Source organism: Strongylocentrotus purpuratus, unplaced genomic scaffold (assembly GCF_000002235.5).
Source record: "Strongylocentrotus purpuratus isolate Spur 01 unplaced genomic scaffold, Spur_5.0 spur5_scaffold_10, whole genome shotgun sequence".
In the NCBI taxonomy this organism is placed as follows: Eukaryota; Metazoa; Echinodermata; class Echinoidea; order Camarodonta; family Strongylocentrotidae; genus Strongylocentrotus; species Strongylocentrotus purpuratus.
In genome coordinates this window covers 14,889,049-14,912,791 of record NW_022145595.1, presented here as the reverse complement: position 1 = coordinate 14,912,791, position 23,743 = coordinate 14,889,049, and the positions used below count along the sequence as shown (strand labels likewise).

Sequence of the window (23,743 nt, the reverse complement as noted above, 5' to 3'; positions counted from 1 at the left end):
ATATCATTATGCTGCATAACAATGAAGCAGACTATATTCGCTCGGAAATCTTAAATTTTGACAATTCAAACTTGCAATGCCTACATTTCTATTCTGCAGATTGTTTGCAGTAAATAAAACGTCTAAGCTTTAAATTCAAATGAAAAATAAACTGTCAGATAATTGCATTTTTCAGCAGACTTACATGAACATGTACGTGTCAAATATCTACCGGTAGTGCATATAGCATGTATGTGCTTTTAAATATGGTATTAACAACCACGAATATACAGTTTATATTAAGTAGATTTTATTCAGATTCCTTTCCTTTTTTTATCCCTCACTTTCCAAGAGTCCTCTTTTGATACAGTTATCAACCACTTATTGGTCATATAATATTCTCCTTTCAATAGCCACTCATATCATGTTATACTTCATTTAAGAGCTCTCTCACTTCAAGTCTCCTCGTCAAATCTCGTCTTCAATTCCTTTCCTATTTTCCTATTTTCTATGGAAAAAAAAGTGCCTACGTGAGAGGCATTTATATACCAAGCAACCTTTTTGTGTGTTTCTACATTACGTGCTGAACGACACATTAAAGGCATCGTTTAACAATGTTAAATTTGAGATGCATGGCCCTACATGGTTGTGATATGGTGTAATATTGAAGCCCTTAAACACTTGCGCTTCAAAATGATCATGAATTGCCTCAAAAAAGTAAAAATCTTCGAGTGACTGGTTTTACCATACTCATTTTCCCCAATAGACTGTAGTGTTATAAAAACCGTTAGGAAAACAAAAAATGAAATTTTGATTTCCAATCATAAATATCTTGATAATCAGACAGGCAATCGCTTTAAAAAAGTCATGAGATTCCTGACTAACCTAAAGGTTTATAATTATGATTGCAGCATGAGCTAAATCCAGGATTTTGTTTCAGAAGCTGAGGCAATGTTACAGAGTCACTTTAACTGATCGTGGAGGTTAATAAAGATGGGCCAGGCCATTTTGCTGATTGTTTCACACAAATCGGTTCAAATCTGATGCATTCAGAGGGGATTTCACAGTATCCATTGCAAAAATAAAACATTTTTCTCCTTTCTTGTTTGCTATCTAGTCTTCCTTCTACTTCAGGATCCATTTGGAATTGAAACTCTTTCAATTACACTTCAGAATTTATAAATTATATACCGATATAAGAAATTATCCTTTTAGGAATCAGAAATTAGAAATGAGAAATAGAAAGAGAAATGAAAAATTAGAAAATACAAATTTCAAATCAAAACAAATTATCATAAACATCAAAAGGGTTTCTATCACTGTCTCTGCAGATATTTCTATAAGTGTTCATACATACCGGTATCATGTTAACAGAGGATCACATCAATATTGCTTAGAATTTGACTGAAATTTAACCCCATCCCCTTTTCCAATCTTTGCTTTTCCAAAAGGATTCAATGCACAAGGATTGCTACATGCAAAAAGGATATACAGAAGAGAATGTGTTACAGAAGAGAATGTGTTGCAGAGGAAATATACATCCACAAATTGTATGTCAAACAGACAAACATGTGGCTTAATGTTTGGGCTTGGACACGAAAAATAATAGTATCCTTTTATCTTGGCAAGTAGCGAGACTCCTGCTCCAATTCCAACATTCATTCGCCTAATGGACATTGGAAAGCTAATGTGTTCAGTGCTGTCTTCCTTCTTGTCAAATGTCGATTCTGTCGCGCTAAAAACCGTAGACTGGCACCAAGGACTTGTATTGTATATAGAATGAGAGAGTGAATATTGGACAGTGCCGGTACACAAATTGAAGGTTCGTCTATCATTGATCATTTTAATTAGTTGATCTAAACCCCCCATATACAACACAAGAAACAATACATTGTACAGTATACAAGGCCAGTTTACCTCAAAATGTGAATACATTGCTAAATTAGCTGCAAGCAAAGCTGGATTTGGCGAGTACGTACTGATATGGACAACAATTCATTGATTAGCATGTATTTTTAACGACATTTACGTGAGCAATGTTTATTTGTTCAATTTATTCATTTATATTTAATGATTCCCTTCAGGGTTTCTAGGCAAAATTGCACCTGTTTACTTTAAAGTTTCCATCAGTGACAACATAGTGATATTCTGTAACAGCATTACCAGGTTAAAGGGACTAGGTAACATTGTTCAGGGGAGACAAATTGATGCTAAGGTATTGAATTCATTGTTAAATGTACAATAAAGATACTCTGACATTTTGAGTGAAAACAGACCATTATTAATGACAAAAATTGGGAAAAATTAATCTGATCAATACCTTAATTCTCCTAACTATATTATCATCATCTAATTCAATTATAGCTGAATGTAAATCGTCACAAAGCAATGAATTGGCTCTATATACCATTCCAAACATTTAAGTGTTGAAAGGTTTTTAAAAGCCTGTTTTATATCTTATTTTCATGAGAAACGGTTAGGAAAATTCAATAATTGGTTGGGAGAATTTACTATTACAGAGTATCTTTGTGGTTTGAGATTTTTTTTCTTCAGGATTTTGTGCATGTTAGAGGGTAAGTACAGTAGAAGGAATATATTTAGTAACATTTCATACATAAATTTCCCATTTTTTCCATCGACCTTCAACAATGTCACCGAGTCACTTTAATGTGGTTACTAATAGAGGGCAACGCACTTTACAAGGGGATCTGACCCACTTTTTGGTGGGGTAGAGGGAAAGTTCAACAATTTAGATAGGTTTGTAGCAGATGGCGAGGGATACCACCTCTATATTTAGTACCCATGGAAAGGAGGTGATTTCCTGCAACCTGTTTAAATAGAGGCCTAGGTGTGTTTACGCCGAGGGAAATTGAAATAAGACATTTATCTCTAGCTCTATGAATGAATGCACCACACAAAGTCTACATGTACTTGTAGTTGAAAGCTAGTTAAAGGAAAAATTCAACCTTAATAGAAAATTTCTCCCGATATAGGGTGTCTCCAAAAAAAAATGCAACAAGATTTTGATTGCAACCAGAAGAGCCCTACTTTACCACACAATCAACAATTTGAGTCAAAACGTACCTACAGTACATGTAACTAAAACCTTCCGAAAATTCTCTCCTTATGCTATCCCTCAAATAAATGGAGTGTTCTACGGGTGACACTCTATTCAGGTGGCATCGTCGGTCAAAAGGTCCGGGCTTCGAGTCCCGCCGCAGCACTATTCCTTTGGCAAGACATTAATCTACATTTGCCACACTCAACCCAGGTGATGTAAATGGGTGCCTGGCAGGAGTTAATTCCTTGAAATGATGGAGCGCCGTAATGGCAACACAGCTACAGCCAGGGTAATAATCTCCAAGTTTGGAAGCGCTTAGAGACTTAATTAACTTCAATTCATGCTATATAAAAGCCAAGTAATATTATTATTATCATCAAATTCTACACTTCTATCAAGGGATATATAGCAAGATTAAAGACAATCTCAATTAACATTATAAAGCAACTTGTGAGTAGACTGCACGAAAATCAAAGGAACAGGCTTTTTTTTATTTAAAGAGAAAAGGTTAGGTCAAAAAGAGGAGGAAAGGACATGAAACAAAATTCTTTATTAAAAATAAAATGAAAAGAGAACAATCCCGCCTACACATCATATCGCGATACGAATTGTGCAGGCTAAACGTTCCTTGCCTAAAGTTACAAATCCCTGTGATTGAAGGTGTACTGGAAAATTGACAAATGATGAAATTTCAGTGATTGACCTTTGCTGGCATTTACGACAACTTTTCAGGGATTATTTCTCGGTCGGTCGGTCGTTGCAGCAGGCAATGCGAAGTTTGCGAGCAAAGACCCCATCCAATCTATTCCTAGAAGTCGCCACTCACAAATTGAAGTCCATTGAGATTGTAGTCTACATACGGGCTGATAGAGTAATTGCTAGTATATTAGATGGGAAAGGAAATGCATTCTTTCAACTATATCTCGCTTTCACGATTATTACACAATTTCAAACTGAGTACAAACATACATTCACTTGAACCCATTGTGTTCATACATGTATATGACAGGTAGAATTAAAACAAATTATGGGGGAACATTTATCTACATGTACAGTATTATATATTCATTGTTGCTTTGCACAAGTAGGAAACAAATTACCTGCACTATTGTTTTTATGGCTCCTGGCCAAATCAATAGACAATATATACAGCTCACTCTATTCCCTGTAGCCCGTAAGTGTAGGGTCTACGAAGTTGGATAAATGTCTGAATGACCGAGACTAGATTTGAAATGCATTCCGTCTTCCAAAGCATTCAGCATTTCTCAAGATTCTTTCACATATGTCAAAGAAAACGTACAAATACGACAAAACTACATCCATGTGTTATAGACATGAAGCTCTTCTCATTTCTACGTCTTCAAACATGCAGATGAGAGAGTATACACACCACCAATTGTTGAACACAGATACATTCACAGATACTTAACTAGCCACTCATTTATAGTACTAAAGCATGTTTATTTTATGAAATTGAAATTAAGTTTGTGAATTGTATATTTTGATTTCTTTATAAATTGCAAAATATCAGTGTGAAATCTAATTTGAAATACCCGACATTGAATATTAAAACCCTGGTTTCAGGATGACTGTCGGGGACCAGGCGGTGAACTGTCTTAGACTCGGGCCTAATTCATACTTTATATTTTTAGTGGAACGATTTGCATTGCTAAATGTGGACAAGCCTTACAAGAAAATATCTATATACCCCTACAGGCAGAGCTAGGGCTCTCCTTTCTTACCTACTTCAAAACATGGCTGGGTTTAAGTCATAAAATGAAAATGCTAGAGTGAGTTCATATCTTCATTAGCAGTGAATTCTAAACCCAACAAATAAGTTAATATAAAGTGAACATGTTCAGATGCTTAGAATTTTCAAGGCATAGCTACTGAAGTCACATAAGATTCCATTATCACTATATCAGAGTAGGCCTCAATATGAATATCATTCTGATTGCATATACATGTACATGTAAATGTAAGGAATTAGTTTCAGAGAGTACAGATGAAAGTAGTGCAAATCAAATTATTATTAAAAGCGTATTAGCATGGTGCAGTAGGATATCAACAGAAACAAATAATGTACTAATAGGAGAGATAAAGGAGAGATAGATATATATATGTATACAGTATAAAGAGAAAGAGGAGGATTAATGGAGAAATAGAGAGAGAGAGAAGGGGGAGAGAGAGAGAGAAGGGGGAGAGAGAGAGAGAGAAGGAGGAGAGAGAGAGAGAGAAGGGGGAGAGAGAGAGAGAGGAGGAGAGAGAGAGAAGGGGGAGAGAGAGAGAGAAGGGGGAGAGAGAGAGAGAAGGGGGAGAGAGAGAGAAGGAGGAGAGAGAGAAGGGGGAGAGAGAGAGAAGGGGGAGAGAGAGAGAAGGGGGAGAGAGAGAGAAGGGGGAGAGAGAGAGAGAGAAGGGGGAGAGAGAGAGAGAGAAGGGGAGAGAGAGAGAGAGAAGGGGGGAGAGAGGGGATGGGACAAAGAGGGTGATAGAAATAGAAGAGAAGAGATATTATTAGCTTGGAGTTATGATCCATACGATAACTCTTGGACAAGTTGACAGTCCATGACTCCCGAAAGCAAATCAAGCCGGAGAGAGAGAGAGAGAGAGAGAGAGAAAGAGATTTGAGAAAGGGCAGGATGTGACATCGAAGAATGAACATAATGAGAATGGACCAAACACTAAGTGGATGGAAATTAAAGGGAAAACTAGATCTTGAATCTAAACTCTTGAAACTAAAGTCTGAAAAGCAACAACTGAGATAAGACATCATTTGCAGACAATTAGAAATTGATATTTTGAAGTCGCCTCCAAATCCCGCCCCCTTTGAATGTCTCTTTTATGTTCCTCTCTCCCTCCCCCTCTCTCTTCCCCCTCCCTCTCTTCTCTTTCTACAACCCACCTTTTTTTTTTCTTCTCTATTTTCACATACCATTATAATAATTGTATCTTATGATTCCTCAAGTATTAATATCAATCGCTATTCGATTACCGCTTCTGAGCATTGAAAAATTCCGCAAACCATGACAGCACAACAAATCCCATTTAATTATTAAACAGATCTTCATCTACGTTAAATTAAAACATTTAAAAATCAGAATTTTCTTTTCTTGGGTTTTTGTTTAATCAACTTCTTTTTTCCTCCATATTGTAATTTGTATTGAATATTTTCCATTCTCATATTCTCCAGTGTCTGATAGGTTATATTCAACAATTATATTTTATAGTTGCTTTGATGACAGCAAGCTGTGGCTAAAAATTTGTTATTTCTCTTTAATCCAAACTTAGCACTAAGCTTAACCATATTATTTAAAACTAATTTATTTGCTAAAATTTTCTCCGAGTGTCTCAATGAACATAAATCATTTCTTTTTCCTCCATTATGTAATTTTTATTTAATATGATGGGTTACTCAACTGTTTGATTTGAAAGTTGCTTTGATGACAGCAATCTGTGGCTAAACGTTTTTTATTTCTCTTTTTCGTGGGGGGGGGGGGGAGGCGCATTTTCGAGAGGCAGCCGGGCAAGACGAATAATATGGTAAGTGAAAAACCAATAGAGAAGAATCCTTCACAGCCCACAAAACCACTTAAACAAAATTCCACCCCCAGGACAGGAAGGAGAAACCAATGAGATTCAATCAATATCTGTAGAAGGAGATACGGTGTTATGATGTAGTAGCTGAAAAGACAGAAGTGTACACATCACTGGAGTACATAAATTACAGTATATGGGGGACTATGCGCCAATTGTCACAGACAATATCTATTCTCATCTCATATTCTCACTCACTCTTCCCCCCCCCATCCCCCATCTTTCCTCTTCCCTCTCGCCCTCCCCCCCCCCCCCCCCCTCTCTCTCTCTCTCTCTCTCTCTCTCTATCTATTTCTCTCATTCTCTTCTTTGTTTTTTCTGTTTCTTCTCTCACTCTTTCTTTCTACTTTCTCCCTCTATTTCTATTCCTCCTTGCTATTTGCTCTTCTCACCCCCCCCCCTTGTTCTCTACCTCTCTCATTCTCCTTTTCTCTCCCTCTTAATCTAAATCCTTTTTAAAGCCATCAAAGTTATCCAATATCTATCACTATTTTCTTGAAAAAGAAATAGAGAGATAGAGATAGAAGAGAAAGAGATAGAGAGAGAGAGCGCAATTCAAATCTCTGAGGCAAATGACCTCATAACGTTGTTTTTTTTAAATCACATTCTGCATCTATCACTCCAAGATTGCCCCCCCCCCCCCCCAAAAAAAAGTGTAATATTCAGTGCAAGCTCCACTCAACAAAAATATGACTATTGATGTTGATGTGGCTTATTTCCTTACATTAAAGGATTATCGCTGTCTGAGGAACCAACTAGTTTATCCTATTTTCAATTTAAAAGGCCTTAGATTGGCATCCATGAAAAGTATTAACAAATTTGCTGTGCCGATTTACACAGCACTTTGCATTTTTAAAGTACTACAAACATTGCTGGAAATCAAAAGCATTTGAGAAATTTTTAATGAGAATGTTGGCCACGAGCGCAGTCAGGTAAGAAACAAGATACTGTAGTAAATACAAGTTACAATTCTGCTTCATTCAAATATGATATATGGAAAACCACCATAAATCAGCACCATGGCAAATATTTATGTCCACATGATTGACAATAGGCAATAAAAGCACTTTGGTGTAGGGTGTTAAATATACCATGCAGCACAAATCATACCTCAGTGAAATCTAGTGATGAAATGTTAGTAAAAGGATAAAAATTATGAGCTTCGGCAATCTAACATGGTTTGAAGAATGATTGAATGAATGGAGATGAGGCGGTGGGAGGGGGGGGGGGTATGGAAATATAACAACTTGATGATCCATTTGAGCATCTCATATAATTTTTTGTGAATGTTGCAAAATTTCTCTAAAATGATGTTGATTCGTGTCTGTCTGTTTGCTCTTTTCCTACTTGATTTGACCACAAATGCGGAATGACTTCAGGTATCAAAACATGAAGATTCCAATACCAGAATCTAAATTGTCTTAATAAGGAGAAAATCTTGACAGGAAGACTTGTCAGGAAAGAGACGGGACAGGAGACAAGAAGGAAAAGGTGGTTACAAGGGGTTCCATAGAATGCTGAGTAATTAGACGATGCTATGAAGCAGGGCTCCCACTTAGCCGAGTTGGAGCCTCGAGTTGTGGCGAGCTGGCGCGATCTTATGGCAAGCAGTTTTATCATTAAAACATATTTCTTGATATCAAGAATTCAATTCTTGATATCACGAAATCGAATTCTTGATATCACAAATTCAATTCTTGATATCAAGAATTACCATTGCTTTACAACGTAAAATTATTTCTTGATATCAAAAATTATGTTTTAATGATATAACGGCTTGCCATCACATCGCGCCAGCTCGCCACAACTCGAGGCTCCAACTCGGCTAAGTGGGAGCCCTGCTTAATGGTCAAGCACAGAGTGTGAAAATGTTTATCTGGAAGCCTTGTGAGACACTGCAAGCTATTTCTATCAGAAGGATCTACTGGAGAGAAGAACAGAAATGTGAGGAGTTTGCAAAAGAGCCAGCGAAAGGCCACAAAGTTACAGTTTCTTGAGGGAGGGAGTGAATGAAGGAACATGCAAGATGAAAGGCAGGGTGAAGGTGGAAGGAAGGGAGGGTGTTGATCTACATAAGGAAGCACTGCAAGCAAGCAATCACCAAAGGAGAGAGTTCTTACCACCGGATTTGATGATCTTCTCACCGGATTTGATGATCTTCTTCGTTTTGACGACGCCCTTCTCCAGCTTGGGCATAGCGGGAACATCCGCATCGTTTGGATCTTCAGTGTTTGGATCTTCCAACAACTTTTTCTTGAGCTTTCCTGGTTTCTTGTTCATAACTGCCCATCTTGTCGTAAGTTTCACTCCGTTCTTTTCTTTCTTCGATCCCATTGCCCGAGCCTTTTTCACAATCTTTGAAGCACTGGCTGATAATCCTCCTTTCATTTTTTTCAACTTCCTATTCTTTGGTGTAAGTTGTCCCTTGACTGGGGTGGTGTCCGTAGATAGTGGTGGGGACGGGGAAACCGAGGGCGATTCAGATGCCTTTGACAAAGCCGGACTCTCCTCGGCGGCGGGTACTTTGAACATATCATCGTCATTACCGAACATATCAAATGACATTTTCCTTGACCTCTTTGGCACAGCGTACACAGGAGGTAAGCCACGTTTGCGAGGTGAGGCGGGCGCAACGTACAAGTGCGATAGCCCATCAAACAAACCTTTCAACTGCATATTACCCGTTCTCATCATTTGGGAGTGCGGCGAGGAGGAGTTTGAATGTGACCTGGTGTCCTCGGACGCTGCTTGCGTAGCCAACTTTTTCAAAGACGGTGACAACGACGGAGGTGATTCTTTGGCATCTTTGATGTATTTCACATCGTCTTTTGCGGTCCGTACAACTTTATCTTCCTTCTCCTCCTTCTCTTCAACCACAGAAGTGTCATCCATCGTATCTCCCTCTTTATCTTTCAATCTCTTATCCTTCTCCTTGTTTAACACATCCCTCCGCGATTTCAAAATGGCCGAAAACACGGCATCCCTGTCGCTTTCGCTCTTGTGCTTCACTTTAGGTCGGAATGGCCGGATGGCATAGAACGCGGAGGACTGTGACGAGCTGCGCGATTTGCGACGGTTGGTCGGCGTGAAAAACCTACTGAGGCCATCAATAAGCCCTTTGGGCTTGAGCCTATCATAAATGTCTGCAGGGGGTATCCCTGTCAAGGTAGGAGAGACGATCCCGCTCTCTAGCGAGAGCAGGCCCGTCTCATTTGGAGTTCTATCTCTTGAGAATGGGGAGGACGGGACGCCCTCCCCGGTGTGGTGTGTGTGGGGGTGGTGATTTGTTGATGATGGTGTTGTGGATGTGTTGGTGTTGGTGGTGGTGTTGGTGGTAGTGTTGGTGGTCGTACCAGTGCCATCCGATGAACCCTGACTGTCCTGTTTCCCTTGGTGTTTCCTTGGACCGCCTCCTCGTTGTCCTTTCCTCGAAGCAGCCAGCTTTTTGGTGGCAAACGATCTGAAATTAGAAGAAAACATCATGGTAAATATTCCAGAAAGAAATACACAAGTCTATATTAACAAATGACATATACATATGTAGCCATAATATGTTATTTTCAATTAAATCACAAAATTATATATCCTTTTATTCTTGGTTGAAGTATTCTGATGGTTTGAAACTTACAGGCCCAAATTCACAAAGGAGGTTTGTTGACAAAGCTAGGTTTATATGCGTCATTTTGATGCGTTCTTACAAACCTTGGTCAAAACGCGTCATATGACGCACATACATTGTCAACAAACCTCCTTTGTGAATTCGGGCCAAAAGGTTTTCAAGAATGTGAAAGTATCAATTGATTCATAAGGTTAACAAGCTGTTCAATGTTCAACAAAGTGAAGAAGGAAAACAAGAAAGCATTCTTTTTAATCTGCTTTATAATACATCAATTCCTTGACAACCACCCCCCCCCCCCCAACCAAAACAGTTTTGCTGCTAACACATTCATCAATGTGCAATTAATTATTTTCTTAATATCTAATATCATCCATTTTTGCCTCCTGGGTATTTACACTGGGCAATTAAAACTTAAATGGGGGCAATATCGATTAGAATTAAAAAAAGTGCAGCACCATTTTTTTTTTTTTTTAAATAAATGTTTCTATAATTTTCTACAGGTGAAGAAAAAAAATCAAGAGCCATTGTGATCAATTTAGTTTTATATTTAGGGACTTTACATGTGTTTCAAAAGATAAAACGTTAATAGAAACAAGATATTTTTCACCATCTTGAGACAGAATAACAGTTAAACTACAAACATCCTGTTGACTGTCTTTCAAGTATTCTTCTTTCCACCGACAAACGATCATGGGAGGCATTCATCTCGCATGCACACAAACCAGTAAACCAAATTGCCCTGGCTGTAATGATATGGTGATCCCTCGTGAGAGGTATACACAACCAGTGGGTTTGAATACTGTACATCTTCATTTGGCCATTGATCTGCTGTGTACCATTAGCATGTGTCGGTGTGCAAAGAGGTGAAGATAGCATACACTTTTAACCATAAGGAGTCTGATACACAGGGTTGCCTTCACACTATTGGGAAATATCTCGAATATCCGGTAAGACTAATACTATAAAACAAAGTTGTAATATTGCTCCATGCACTGATAGCTACTGGAAATGTTATTATGAGAATAAGAATGTAAATAATACCACAAGTCAATTAGACAAGTTGAAAATGACTTCTAAAATATCCATCACTACTAACTCTGTCTAATCTATGTATTTAATGATGAGCTGATATCGACTTTAGACTTTTGAATTATCAAATTGAATTTATAACAAAAAATCCTCATCCCTCTACAACGGTTTCTTTGCTACAAGAGAAACACAAAAAGCTACTAAAATTCTGCATGGTGTGAAAACAGCATCTGCTGAATAAGAGGACTCTTTGTGTGGGCGGCCACAAGAAATCAACCCACTAAAGATGCATAAGGCTTGTCCTCATCATCTTGAGTTTGCCAAATAACCCGCTCTTTTTATCTATCCTGACTGCGCATTATCCAGCTTAATTTGTCTCCATTTTGGCCTTTCACAGACTTCATCAGCCTGCAGTTGCAATTAGCGGGATATGTGGTCGAGAAAATATCCCAAGAAATTTTGGTCATGTTTCTAAAAATATCCCGCTGTTTGGGAAATAGCAGGCTGATTTTTGCTCATTCGAGCTACTGTGTGATGAGCGTATCGGTCTGGTGAAGACGCAATTTCGAGCTTTGGCGGGTTATTTGGCAAACTCGAGCTGATGAGGACAGGCCTTTGCGTGGGCAGCCACAAGATATCAACCCACTAAAGAGAGCTGAGCTGTCCGCACCTTGAGGTCTGATATGTAGACTATGAAGTATGAACCCATAAATCAGTGTTTGCCAGATATGTCTATATTTATAGCTCTGCTCGGTGTTTATGTACGATGCATCTAAGTGGAAAGTCAATGGGATAGGTTGTCCATTCATAATGAATACGTTGGTCGCTGCTTTATAGCTTTATCATCTAATATAGGGCCATTAAAAGGAGAAACAGCTGTAAATTATGCGCATGCATCTTCCGTGTTTGTATAGCCATGGGAATCTGTGGTAAAAATCCGTAGACATTCAATGTTTGCTGGTAGTTGTATTAATTGTAGTCGTTGTCTGACTACAAATCAGGAAATTTCCAAATGGAGACAAATTATTAATGGAAATTGATCAGTTACATGGAAGGTGTAATTGTTTTCCAATTAGGGAACATAAGGATCTTCCCCATTTGTTTGATCTGTGTATTAAACATGATGATTTAAAAGCATGTATTTGGCCTTTCACAAACATAACAAATATTTCCTTTCTCTGCAACTGACAATATTTACTGATAACATAGAGGGCCCTTCACGGGCAATTTGTACATGTACAATCACTTCTAATATTTAGAGAAAGAAAAAAAAAATTGAATCCTTCCCTAAAGTATTAAAAAATGCACATTATCCAAATGTTCTCACCTTAAAGATAACTTAACAGCTAAATTACTCATACCTCTTTATATATATTTGATTTTGTTGTGTGTCTTTCCTAACTCAGGAATGAAAGGTGGACTGGATGAATTAGGGCCTTTGTTGAATACTTTTAGATTCAAGCTTTCATAAATGTATGTCACATGCTTAAAAAATTACAAAACTTGTGAACTGTATATCAAGCCAGACTCCTGTTTTATAGCAGCTTATGAGCAGGATTGAGATTTTTACATGAAAAGACTGCATGTTATCTTTGAAGATGATTAAAATTGTGACTTGTCAATCTGACATGCAACACATCAAGGTGAAATCGTGCAGGTAAAGGAACATTCATGTCAGATATCCATCTTTAAAACTAAGATGCTCAGTTTACTTATTTAGCCAGTGGGGGGGGGACACTTCCTTTTTGGGATAATAGACCCAAAATACTGTGTTCTTGGCCCAAAATAGAAACCACGCTGGGGGGAACTCAATTGAAATTCCCCCTTCTGAAACCAAATTCATGACTCATGACTTGGTGCTTGTCTATAAATTTCCCTTTCAGACAACAAAAAATAACCATGGATATTATTAGACTTTGCAAAGAACAATGTACTAGCAGGATGTCAAATTACTTCTCTTAAAAGATTTTTTGTTAAACTTATGAAAAGATGTATCCTGGTATAAATTATTCTAATGTTTATTAAATTACAAGTATAACATGGATCACAATGCAAAGAACATTGAGTCATATGTCTGCTAAGCCTCCTAACAAATGTCTTGATCTTTATAAAGCACCATTTATTTTAAACAAAGACATAGAAGACAAAGGGAATATACATGTATGAAGTTATCAAATTCATACAAGTTGATACAAGTATTAGACGGGAATTGTGGTGTTTTCTAACCCTTTACAAGTATGGTAGAAATAAATTAGGCCCCACATGCAATTCTCAAGATGCTGTAATTGATGTACTATTTGTTAGAAATGGTCAAATAATGCAATTTGATAACACTCACTTTTCCAGCTAATAAACAGTAAAATTGGAATATGGGGAAAGCCCCTCCTTTGCTAAAGACATCATATGGGATAAGGGGAAATCTTCATGTAGGTGTACAATTACAAAGTACATTGTAGGCCTACAAAAATTACCAGACTTCCCTTTGAGTATGTTAATGGTTTTCGACATATACGTAATTGCCTTCCTAGCTCACACTAGCTTGTACACTATAGGAAATTTATACAAACTGTTTTGTATAAAGATTCATCGGATACCGTCGTTAAAGAAACTAATTTTGATAAAGTCAGGTGGTACAGTAGGCCAAGTGGCCAATCCTCATCACTTCTTGTCGTTTATTTAAATGCAGAGTTGTGCCGCAGCAAATTATTTTTGAGCCGCTTTCAGTGTCATGCCTAAAATGGACTTTGGTGTCGTTTTCTAATCTTCCACAAACCCTCCTAGGAACTATATACATCTGACACTGGGCTTTTAACACATTTTATGGTAAGCGTTCCTGCGGTAAACCATAAATTTGTCATGTAGGCCTAATCTTTCCCAGGTCAATGAAACAGACACATAATATACTGCTCCTCCGGTTGCATTAAGGAAAGGAAAATTCCTCTGGTTTTTTTTTTGTGTGTGTGTTTTTCTTCAGATCAGCCTGTGCAAACTTTTCTCTCTCAAAATAAATTTGATTAGATAAAGAGCAACTAGGCATTAGGACTGGTTAAGGCCCCTCAGAGGTTTTTCTGCTGTATAGTGATATGTCTGGACGCAGGAACTTGATACAGCTTCCTTGGATGTTTTTGCTACAATGTCTGGTGTTGTGATACATCAAGGAGTGATTCAAACTGAGAGAAAAACACTCAATAGGTGCGTCTTCATCATCTCGAGATTGCCAAATAGCCTGCTATTTGGGAAATAATCCTGAAGTAACAAATCGCGTCTTCACTATCTCGAGATTCGACCTCGAAACTTGAAACTCGACCTTGAGAAATTAGCTCGAGATATTTTGCTCAGCGTTAGCGTGTATTGCGAATCTTCGGGCTAGTGAAGACGCACGGGACAAATAGCTGGATATTTTGCCAAATAGTAGGATATTTTGCAAACTATCCCAAGATATCTTGGGATGTTATCCCGACCAACTATCCAGCTAATTTGCTACTTCGTTCTAATGAAGACGCAATTAGCTGGATAGTTTGCGATCGGGATAGTTCAAATAGCTGGATATTTGGCAATCTCGAGATAGTGAAGACGGGCCTAATTTCGATTTGTATCCATTCTAAATTTAAACATATCAACTGCTGGGAGTCGGAAAAACGTTTCACTCTGACTGTAAACGTGACGCAGAATTGTTAAGATGATTTTGGCGGCGATCGGGTGTTTACTGCTCAACACTTTTGGGGGCATTTCAGAGAAAAACAATCAATTCTGAAGTATCCATTTCAAATTTGAATAAATTGCCTCCTGAGAATGAGCAGGTATCTCAGCAGTTGATACAGAGATAATACATGACTCAATTATCACCAAGGTTAAACATATACATTTAACTTCCAATTTATGAAATGAGAATGTGATATATGCGTGCAAAATAAGCATGATAATACTAAGAAAAAAGTAGACAGCATTTCTTTAAATATCATAAATTAGGGAAAACAAACCAAGTGCAGTTCATTTCCAAACGCCTTTGAATCGCGGATCCTATACTATTTGAAAATACCTTGTGCCACTCTTACACGGCTTTAGTGACGACCTGTCTACAAAGACCACATTTTTTGTTTCCCTTGAAAATGGTTTCTTATTGAAACATGTACTATTAAAAGGAACCTGCCTACAAAGACCACCTGTCTGCAAAGACCACTTTTTGTGTTTCCCTTGTGTGGTTGCTATGGACAGGTTTGACTGTATATACCGGTAGAGAAAATCTAGAATGTATAATGTTTTTTTTTCCTAACAACATGAATCTAATATGAAACTTGAGAACAGTGGTTCAACAGAACAAAGTGGGGTTGTTGTTTTTTTTCCTTTGACAGTTGCCCTCAGTAGCCGAATTCGGCAAGCTAAATGTGATTAGCGCCTTTAATTCTTCAGCGACGAGGTGGAGAAGGAGGGAACCGGTTAGCTTCTGTATTTGTCAACGTTTCCTGGGAGTTAATTACCACTCAGGATGTTAGGGCCAAAGCCGTACCCACCTTTGACTAGTGGATTGCTTCCTCTGCTAGGCAAAGGGAGATTCAGAGGCGTGTTCACATCCTGCACTATTAAACATGCATGGGGAGGTTCATGGGTGCATTCATATCTAGCAGTACTCAAGGGGGATCCCCCTTGTGTATGTAAATTTCCTGTAATACACAAAGGGGAGATTCCTGTGTGTGTTCACATCCTGCACTGAACATGCATGGGGAGATTCATGGTTGCGTTCATATCTAGCAGTACTCAAGGGGGAATCCCCTTATGTATGTAAATTTCCTGTAATACACAAAGGGGAGATTCCTGTGTGTGTTCACATCCTGCACTGAACATGCATGGGACGATTCATGGGTGCGTTCATATCGATCTAGCAGTACTAGAGTCAAGGGGGAACCCTCATAAGTATAGAATTTCCTGTAATTTACACAAAGGGGAGATTCCTGTGTGTATGTTCACATCCTGCATTGGACAAGGGGGGACATCTGGGTGCGTTCTGTATTGCTATATTGTACGTACATTCACTTCCTCCAGGACACAAAAGGACATTCCCCGATGTTCACATCCTGCAATCATCGATGGGGAGATCCCAGAGTGTGTTCATATTGTCATGTTCACATGTACACAAAAGAAGATTGCTGGTTGTGTTCGTGTACCCCTTTAATAATAGGCATTCAAAAATTCAATTTTTAATTTTGTAATTATTTATTTGTTTCATACATGACATACTGATAACAATTTCTTTTTACCCCTGTTACAATGTATCCCGTAGAAGTAAGTCCTACAGGTGCGCCTTCATGCTTGTGAATTTAAACGTGATTCAAATGACGTCACAAGACGTGTCTTTGACATTTACAGCATTGTAGCTCCTACAAATCACCACACTGGACTAACTGATAGCATTCTTACTACAAGTACAAGAGGAAATTCCTGTTTACACTTTCCTTACTATATGTGGTTTAAATGACGTATTACATGACGCTTTGACTTGTATCATCACCTAACGATTGATAGACAACTAATGACACTCAGTACCTCTACATGTGGATAGTGTAGATTCCTCCCCTACCTATAGACTTGTGTTTATACTCACTAATCCTATATGTTTTGATTAACGTTTTGCAACTAATTACCAGTTAGTGGACCAAATGCCATCTTTAAATGATGTATTACATAACACTTTGACTTGTATAATCATCTAACTATTGATGGACTACTATGACATGGTATACCTCTACACGTGGATAGTGTAGATTCCTCCCCTACCTATAGACTTGTGTTTATACTCACTAATCCTAAATGTTTTGATTAACGTTTTGCAACTAATTACCATGTAGTGGACCAAATGCCATCTTTAAATGATGTATTACATGATGCTTTGACTTGTATCTCTTCCTTGTGGAACGATAACTAATGCGCTATAAAAGAACGAACTATTATTATTACTGTATGTACCTCTATATGTGGATGGTGTAGATTCCTCCCCTACCTACAGACTTGTGTTTATACCGACTAATCCTATACAGTATATCCGTTTTGCAACTAATCACCACGAAATGGACCAACTACAATCCTGGACACTATTACTTCCTCCATGACATGTGAATATCCCTATCATTTCCTGTAATCACTTTGGTGTAGGTAGAAAATTAGACGATTTACCATGCAAGAATCCGGTATGACCAAAAGGGGAAATCCCAATTCATGACAATGTATACATATGTACATTTCATGTGGTTTGAGTGACATATCACATGTCGTAACAATTTAGTACTCTATGCCTGCAAACGAAGCATCAATTATCACACAAATGTAATACACATTTCCTTCAACATCATTAAGATATTTCATGTCTTCCCTAAAGTTAAATTGTACATACATAGCAATTACAAGTATTAAGGTCTAATGGATGAGGCAACAAATTGCAAGGTTTGGGGTTCAATCCCTACAACACACTAGTGTCCTTTGGCAAATCCTTTTTTATTTTTGCCAGACATGACCTAGGTGATATAAATGGGAAGCGGTAGGAAGATGCTCATTGGGTGTCATGGGGCCTATATGTATTAAAAGGCATGCCCGTACAAACCAGATATCTAAGAGAAACTACATATTAGACACTATTTTTCATATTGATGATATTATTGTATTGGAGGACCCCCAATTGTCCACAATGAAAAACTACAATCACAAATGGATCATTAGAGGAAAGAGACGAGGTAGGGGAGTTTATTATTAAACATTCAACGATAAAGGAATATAGAGGAAGAATTCAATGCAGCATCGAGTCATTGGCTTCAATCTATTACACAACAACACCTGATGAAGGGCTAACATTACAAAAATGGCAATAAACCTACTTCTCCAAATAAGCATTAAATCTAGAATCAAGGCAGGATGAGCTAACCCACTTTGTGGCCAAGTTGGAGACCAATTTCTATATCAGGATCCAGAATGTGTTATTTATATGGAGCGCTATTTATAAATCTATCAGGAACTCTTCCTGCATGGTGCTATTCATGCACACACTGCAGGCCAGGCAGACCTGCAGATTTACACATCATCATCATCGCCATATGGTGTTTGGTTTGTTACGCCTACGACAATCATCAGCATCCCCGCCTCCTCAGAAAAGAAGGCCTGCTTCTAAATTGTGCAAAGCTTTTAATGCAATTTTGAATGGAATTTGCCTGGCAAGCAATGACATTATTGGTATGAGCAGGGTTATACAGCTCAGAATTAATGAGCTCATAACATGCAATATAACAAGATTTCCATGGTATGAAACCACCCCCCCCCCCTACCCCCCCCCCCCCCCAATATCCTAGAGATACCTGAATTTGGATATCCTCAAACAAATAAGTGATTTTAAATTCATAGTAATTCACATGGAAAAGCACATTATTTCTTAATGTTTTAATAAACAGCACATGTATTTATCTATACAATTAATACAATTTACTATCAAATTTTCCATATTCATCTTATGAGAATAAATAAGAACAAGCCATATTCAAATTCAGGGCTATCAAGAACATGATTTTTTGAGAAACTTTCTTCAAGGTGTTTAGTGCTCACAAGTTTACAATCCATAGATGGAACTTTTTTGTTTTCTTCCATTTTTTTCTTCTTCTTGATCCCAATCTATATTTCCTTGTTTTACGAAGGGGGGGGGGGGGGGGGGAGGGGCATTTTGGTAGAAATAGCAAGTATGTCACCACTTTCTGTAAATAAAGCATGGTCAAGCTAATCACTGGCTCTGCACATTAATTGATTCCCGTACCAGCCATGTAGTAATCAATCCACGAATCAGCCCTCACCCTTCTGAACGCATCATGAATACGCCTCTATGCGACAACCCTTTGGCTCTATTTATAAAGCAGCTAGTAACACATTTAGGGTGTTGCTTCAGCACCTGTCTCAGGCTGGCTGCGTGGGAATTAAAGAGAAGATTCAACCAACGCTGGCTAGAAACCTTAATGTGTGAGCTAAATCACTTTCAACTACACAATTACAATGTACATGAGGCCTGTCTTCATCAACTTGAGATTGCCAAATAACCCACTATTTTAAGTATCCTGATAAAGTAGCCAGCTAATTTGCGTCTTCATCAGCCCTCAGTTGCAATTAGCGAGATATTTGGTCAAGAAAATATCTAGAGAAATCTTTCCAAAATATCCCGCCTTTGGGGAAATAGCGGGCTAATTTGTAATGAGCGTATCGGTCTGGTGAAGACGGAATTTCAAGTTTTGATTCATCTAGGGGCACTCAAAATGAAAAAGAACCAAATGGCTCACAAAATATAGAAATTAATTAATTAAACAACTGTTGGAGTATATATTTTCGAGGGATCTTTGATAGGTGGCAAAACTAATTATATCCCTGATACAAACTGGGACATTGTTCCATTAGTCAAGTGATGTGTTACTTCTGTAGATCTCTATCAAATTGGCAACGCAGACGATATGATTACTCTGTTTAGCTTGATGTATCGGAGGACCCTAGCCCGAGGGAAAAAGGTACAGAGCCCCCGAAGCGGAAGTAACAATTACACATCGATGCAGAAAACATGTGTGCAAACCAGTAATGTGTCAACTTGAATCTGCTTGGAGAAATTCATAGCCGGGATTTGCAGAGGAATGGATTTGACATCAGTGCTCTTTAGGGGGTGTAGTTTATCAGGAGGGGGTGTTCCCCCTTTGAAATATGCATGTAGGTCATTCTTCTGCTGGTTTCCTATGCAATATTGTACAATATTGTACAGTACAGTGGAAAAAATACATGGGCGCTTGTGTGACTTCGCCCCCGAAATGCCAAAAAGAGCCCCCAAAAGTCATTAAAAAGGCCCCAAAAAATTTGAATAGAGTTTAATGCAAAACAAATTACATAGTGATTATTTCCCTGATGTTGTAATTATTTTCATTCCCTTTCCCATTTTTTTCCTTCTCTAATATCAATTCTTCAAGGTTCTCTTTCGTTTGTAAGTTACATAAAGACACCACATCTATTTTTGTGCTCCTATCTCTTTTTAGATGTTGATTATTTCAAACTTAAAATAGCACTGCTGAAGTCTCGACTATTACCTTTTTCATAACCCCAAGTGCACATATTTGCAGGTTTCTAGAAGCATTATAGGAGTTTCGGAATGGAACCACATCAAAAAATGTATATTATTCTGGTCCCGTTATTTCAACATGCCGCATCGTCCTGAAACCAGGAGTTTATACACAAGACAAGTAACGTAGTTGTGTAGGTATACCCTACATTACCGTATACCCTTTTTGGACATTATTTTATATGCTCTTTCGGAAAATGAAGAAAAATTGAGAAATTCTAAAAACAGATTTGTTGATGATGTCACACTTCACCACTCTATATACTTTTGTTTAATATGTAATATACTCAAAACAATATGGCATCCCTGTGTTTTTATTCATGCCAAATAAAGTGTTTTTTCATGCTATTTCAGTGTTTTAGGGATTTGAGAAAGGGGTATATACTTGAATCACTACTGTAAGTAGGTTGGAAGGGTACTTACGATGTTACGCCATTCTTCATGGCCCTCATCTTGAGTTTGTTGGCCTTGTTGAGTTTGGCCTGGTACTGCTTGCCCCGGAACAACCTGTTTGTGCCTGGCCTGCCAGGACCCCTCCGCCCCATACCGGGCATCTTGCCCGTCCTGCATGGCTTACACCGCCAACAACCTGCCAATCATTGAAGACAGGATGAGATTGGGGAGGGGGGTGGGGTGGGGGTGGGGATAGGGAGGGGGAGGGAGGGGGTAGGGAGGGGGTAGGGAGGGGGTAGGGAGGGGGGTAGGGAGGGGGTAGGGAGGGGGAGGGAGGGGAGGGAGGGGTAGGGGTGGAGAGGGAGGGAGTGGAGGGAAGGGAAGATGATGTAAAGGAAGAGGGGGTGGAGGAAGAGGAGGTGAACAGAGAGAGAGAGAGAAGAGGTGAAGAGTGAAATAGAGAGAGAGAGAGAGAAATAGAGAGAGCGAGAAAGAAAGAGAGAGAGAGAGAGGAAAGGGAGAAGAGACAGATCAAATGGAGGGAAGGAATGGAGGGGGAGATGGTGGAGGGGAAAGTAGGGGAGTAGGACGGGGAAGGGGTGTGGCATAAAAGAACAAACAAAATGAGACTTGAACAGCTGTGCATAACATATTATTGCATTATTTGACAGGCTATGATGCACATTATTGCAACCTCATTTAGGCTACAAAAGTGCCTTAGCGGAGTTTAATTCTCGCTATCGCCACTACTGTATTCGACCGTAGAAGGCAGCACTGGCCATGGCTATACATGTATGTGGCAAGGAACACCTTTACAGAACTTCTTCAGGCAGGCAATTCTGTTTCGAAAAGCTTTATGAAACACTGAATTTTGCAATAAATGAAACTCTTTGGAAATATGCCGTAATAAGAAATGGTGGAAAAAGATCATTGCACTGCTTTGGTGCACTGAAGACATGAGACTCTGCAACTTGGGCAACAAGGACACCATTCCCTGCCCCCGCTTAAATCCAGTTGTGACTCATTGGTTTCAATCACAATTCTGTTCTGAAGAGATGGAAGTTTAATTGTCTGTTTGCGATTGATTGGATGACTTGCGATCAATTTGCACCAATTTTAGGATCAATCGCAAGATGGGGCCTGCGACAAAGTTGTAGCAGAAAGTAGGTGTGGTAGCAAGTGTGGTAGCAAGTGTGGTAGCAAGTGTGGTAGCAAGTATACAAACCTTTGGGGATGCGTTTCAAGGGTGGCTTCAGGCAACTCGCGTGGTACCCTTGATTGCAGGCATCGCACACAAGTAATTCCTGTAAAAAAGAAATAGAGACGATCATTAATTAAAGACCACAATATTTCTTTGGGTCTGTCATAACGTATTTGAATAGTTGCAAAATTAAATTTGACAACTTTCTATGTACATGTAGGTGGTACATAATTCTAGACTGATTGAGTTCTGTAGGTCTCAAAGAAAGTTGCTTAACACTGCTTTACTTTGCTTATTTTTATTTCCCCTACTAAACCAATAGAGGTACTTTGGGGTACGAATAAAAGATTACATTGTTTGGAACATGCAACCAAGATTACTAAAAAAATAGGGTCCTCATTAGTATTATAAAACATTTGAAAAAACAAAAAAACTTAGTGTTCACAGGAACAGGAGTTCTCTTCGAATTTGGTGTCTACAAAGTAAGCTTTTTAATTAAATGTTGTTCATTATTTTTTTTCATAGCTATTTGTGAGATCACCAACATTCTTGAAGCTTTAAAGATCTAAATTACTCACTACTCCATGTACCTTTTTTCATTGCCCCCTCCCCCCCCCCCCCCAAAAAAGATCTGTTTCATTAAACTTGTTATCAGTAACAAGTAACAATAACTGTTGTAAGCTACTGAAATTACACTGTAAGGCATTGATTGACTGAGAGCAAATTTTTCATTGAAATTCAGCACTAGTTATTGATGATAAGTTTATGAAACACCCTGTAGTACCCTGTGAGGTGACTTACCTTGGTACCCCCTTGACTGCAGATTGCACATGTTTTACACTCGGCACACTGCCATCGACTGAGCCGAATGCGCTCCTTCAGAGCTGATGAATACTTAAGACATGAAGGGTGAGCTGGAATCATGGAAGAAACAAATTCAAACAAAAGTAATGATTATTATTATAATTATTATTATCTACTTACATTGTAAACCACACTTTTCCCATAAGGCCCAAAGCACTTTATACAGTCAATTAAAATTAAAAATTAAAAATACATGTACCGGTAATAAGAAAACATTTACAACTACAAACTGCAAAAAAAGGTGTTTTAAGGCCTTTCTAAAGGTAGTAAATGATGGAGACTGCCTAAAGGAGATACAGCTTCTATCATTTGTTTCATGTCGCAGTATACTATTTTTGCCTGCCACTCTTAGCACTTTTAAGGATAAAAGGGCGTACTTGGGTTACTTCAACCTATAAGATATGATCTTATTTTTGGTACAAGACATCTTTTCAAATTTCTATATACCCCAATCTCAGTTATCTTATGCTTCGTAATCAATAGGTTAATGTTAATTCATGCCAATAGCTTTAACCAAGGTATATGTCAGTTATTGACAGCTAAATTGTTTACATGAGCACCCAAGTTTTTTTTTATCAGTTTTCAAATTTCCTTTACAAGAATTCTTCATAGCTTTTCATACTCTCAGCTTCCACTTTTACTCTCTTTTCTTTTTTCCTTTCTGTGTTCATTTATTTTGGGGGTGTTGCCTTCAAATAATCTTTATTTTTGAGGGTGGGTGTTGCTATGTCAGACAAAACATTATTGATTCACCATTTGGGCCACTAACAAATCAATAAATCCCAGCACTACAAGTTTTTAACCCATGAGACTGAATATCCATTAATCTTCATTAAAAATTGTTATCATTAGAAGTCCAAAAGTCGATAAAATTGTGTGAAGATA

General features: G+C 38.3%; 1 protein-coding gene across 4 annotated transcripts in view; it reads right to left on the bottom strand.

Annotated features, from left to right (window-relative positions):
• LOC580929 (histone acetyltransferase KAT6A) overlaps positions 1 to 22,933 on the bottom strand; it is a 65,002-nt gene extending 42,069 nt beyond the window's left edge. For all 4 annotated transcript variants that reach the window (XM_030979598.1, XM_030979599.1, XM_030979600.1 and 1 more), the window contains exons 1-4: positions 22,796 to 22,933; positions 22,019 to 22,097; positions 20,824 to 20,989; positions 8,755 to 10,094 (exon numbers count right to left, since the gene is read on the bottom strand). In XM_030979598.1, the coding sequence (XP_030835458.1) occupies positions 8,755 to 10,094; positions 20,824 to 20,989; positions 22,019 to 22,097; positions 22,796 to 22,918 (1,708 nt within the window). In that variant the 5' untranslated portion in view covers positions 22,919 to 22,933. The remainder of the gene's footprint in view (positions 1 to 8,754; positions 10,095 to 20,823; positions 20,990 to 22,018; positions 22,098 to 22,795) is intronic.
• Between the last annotated feature and the right edge of the window lie 810 nt (positions 22,934 to 23,743).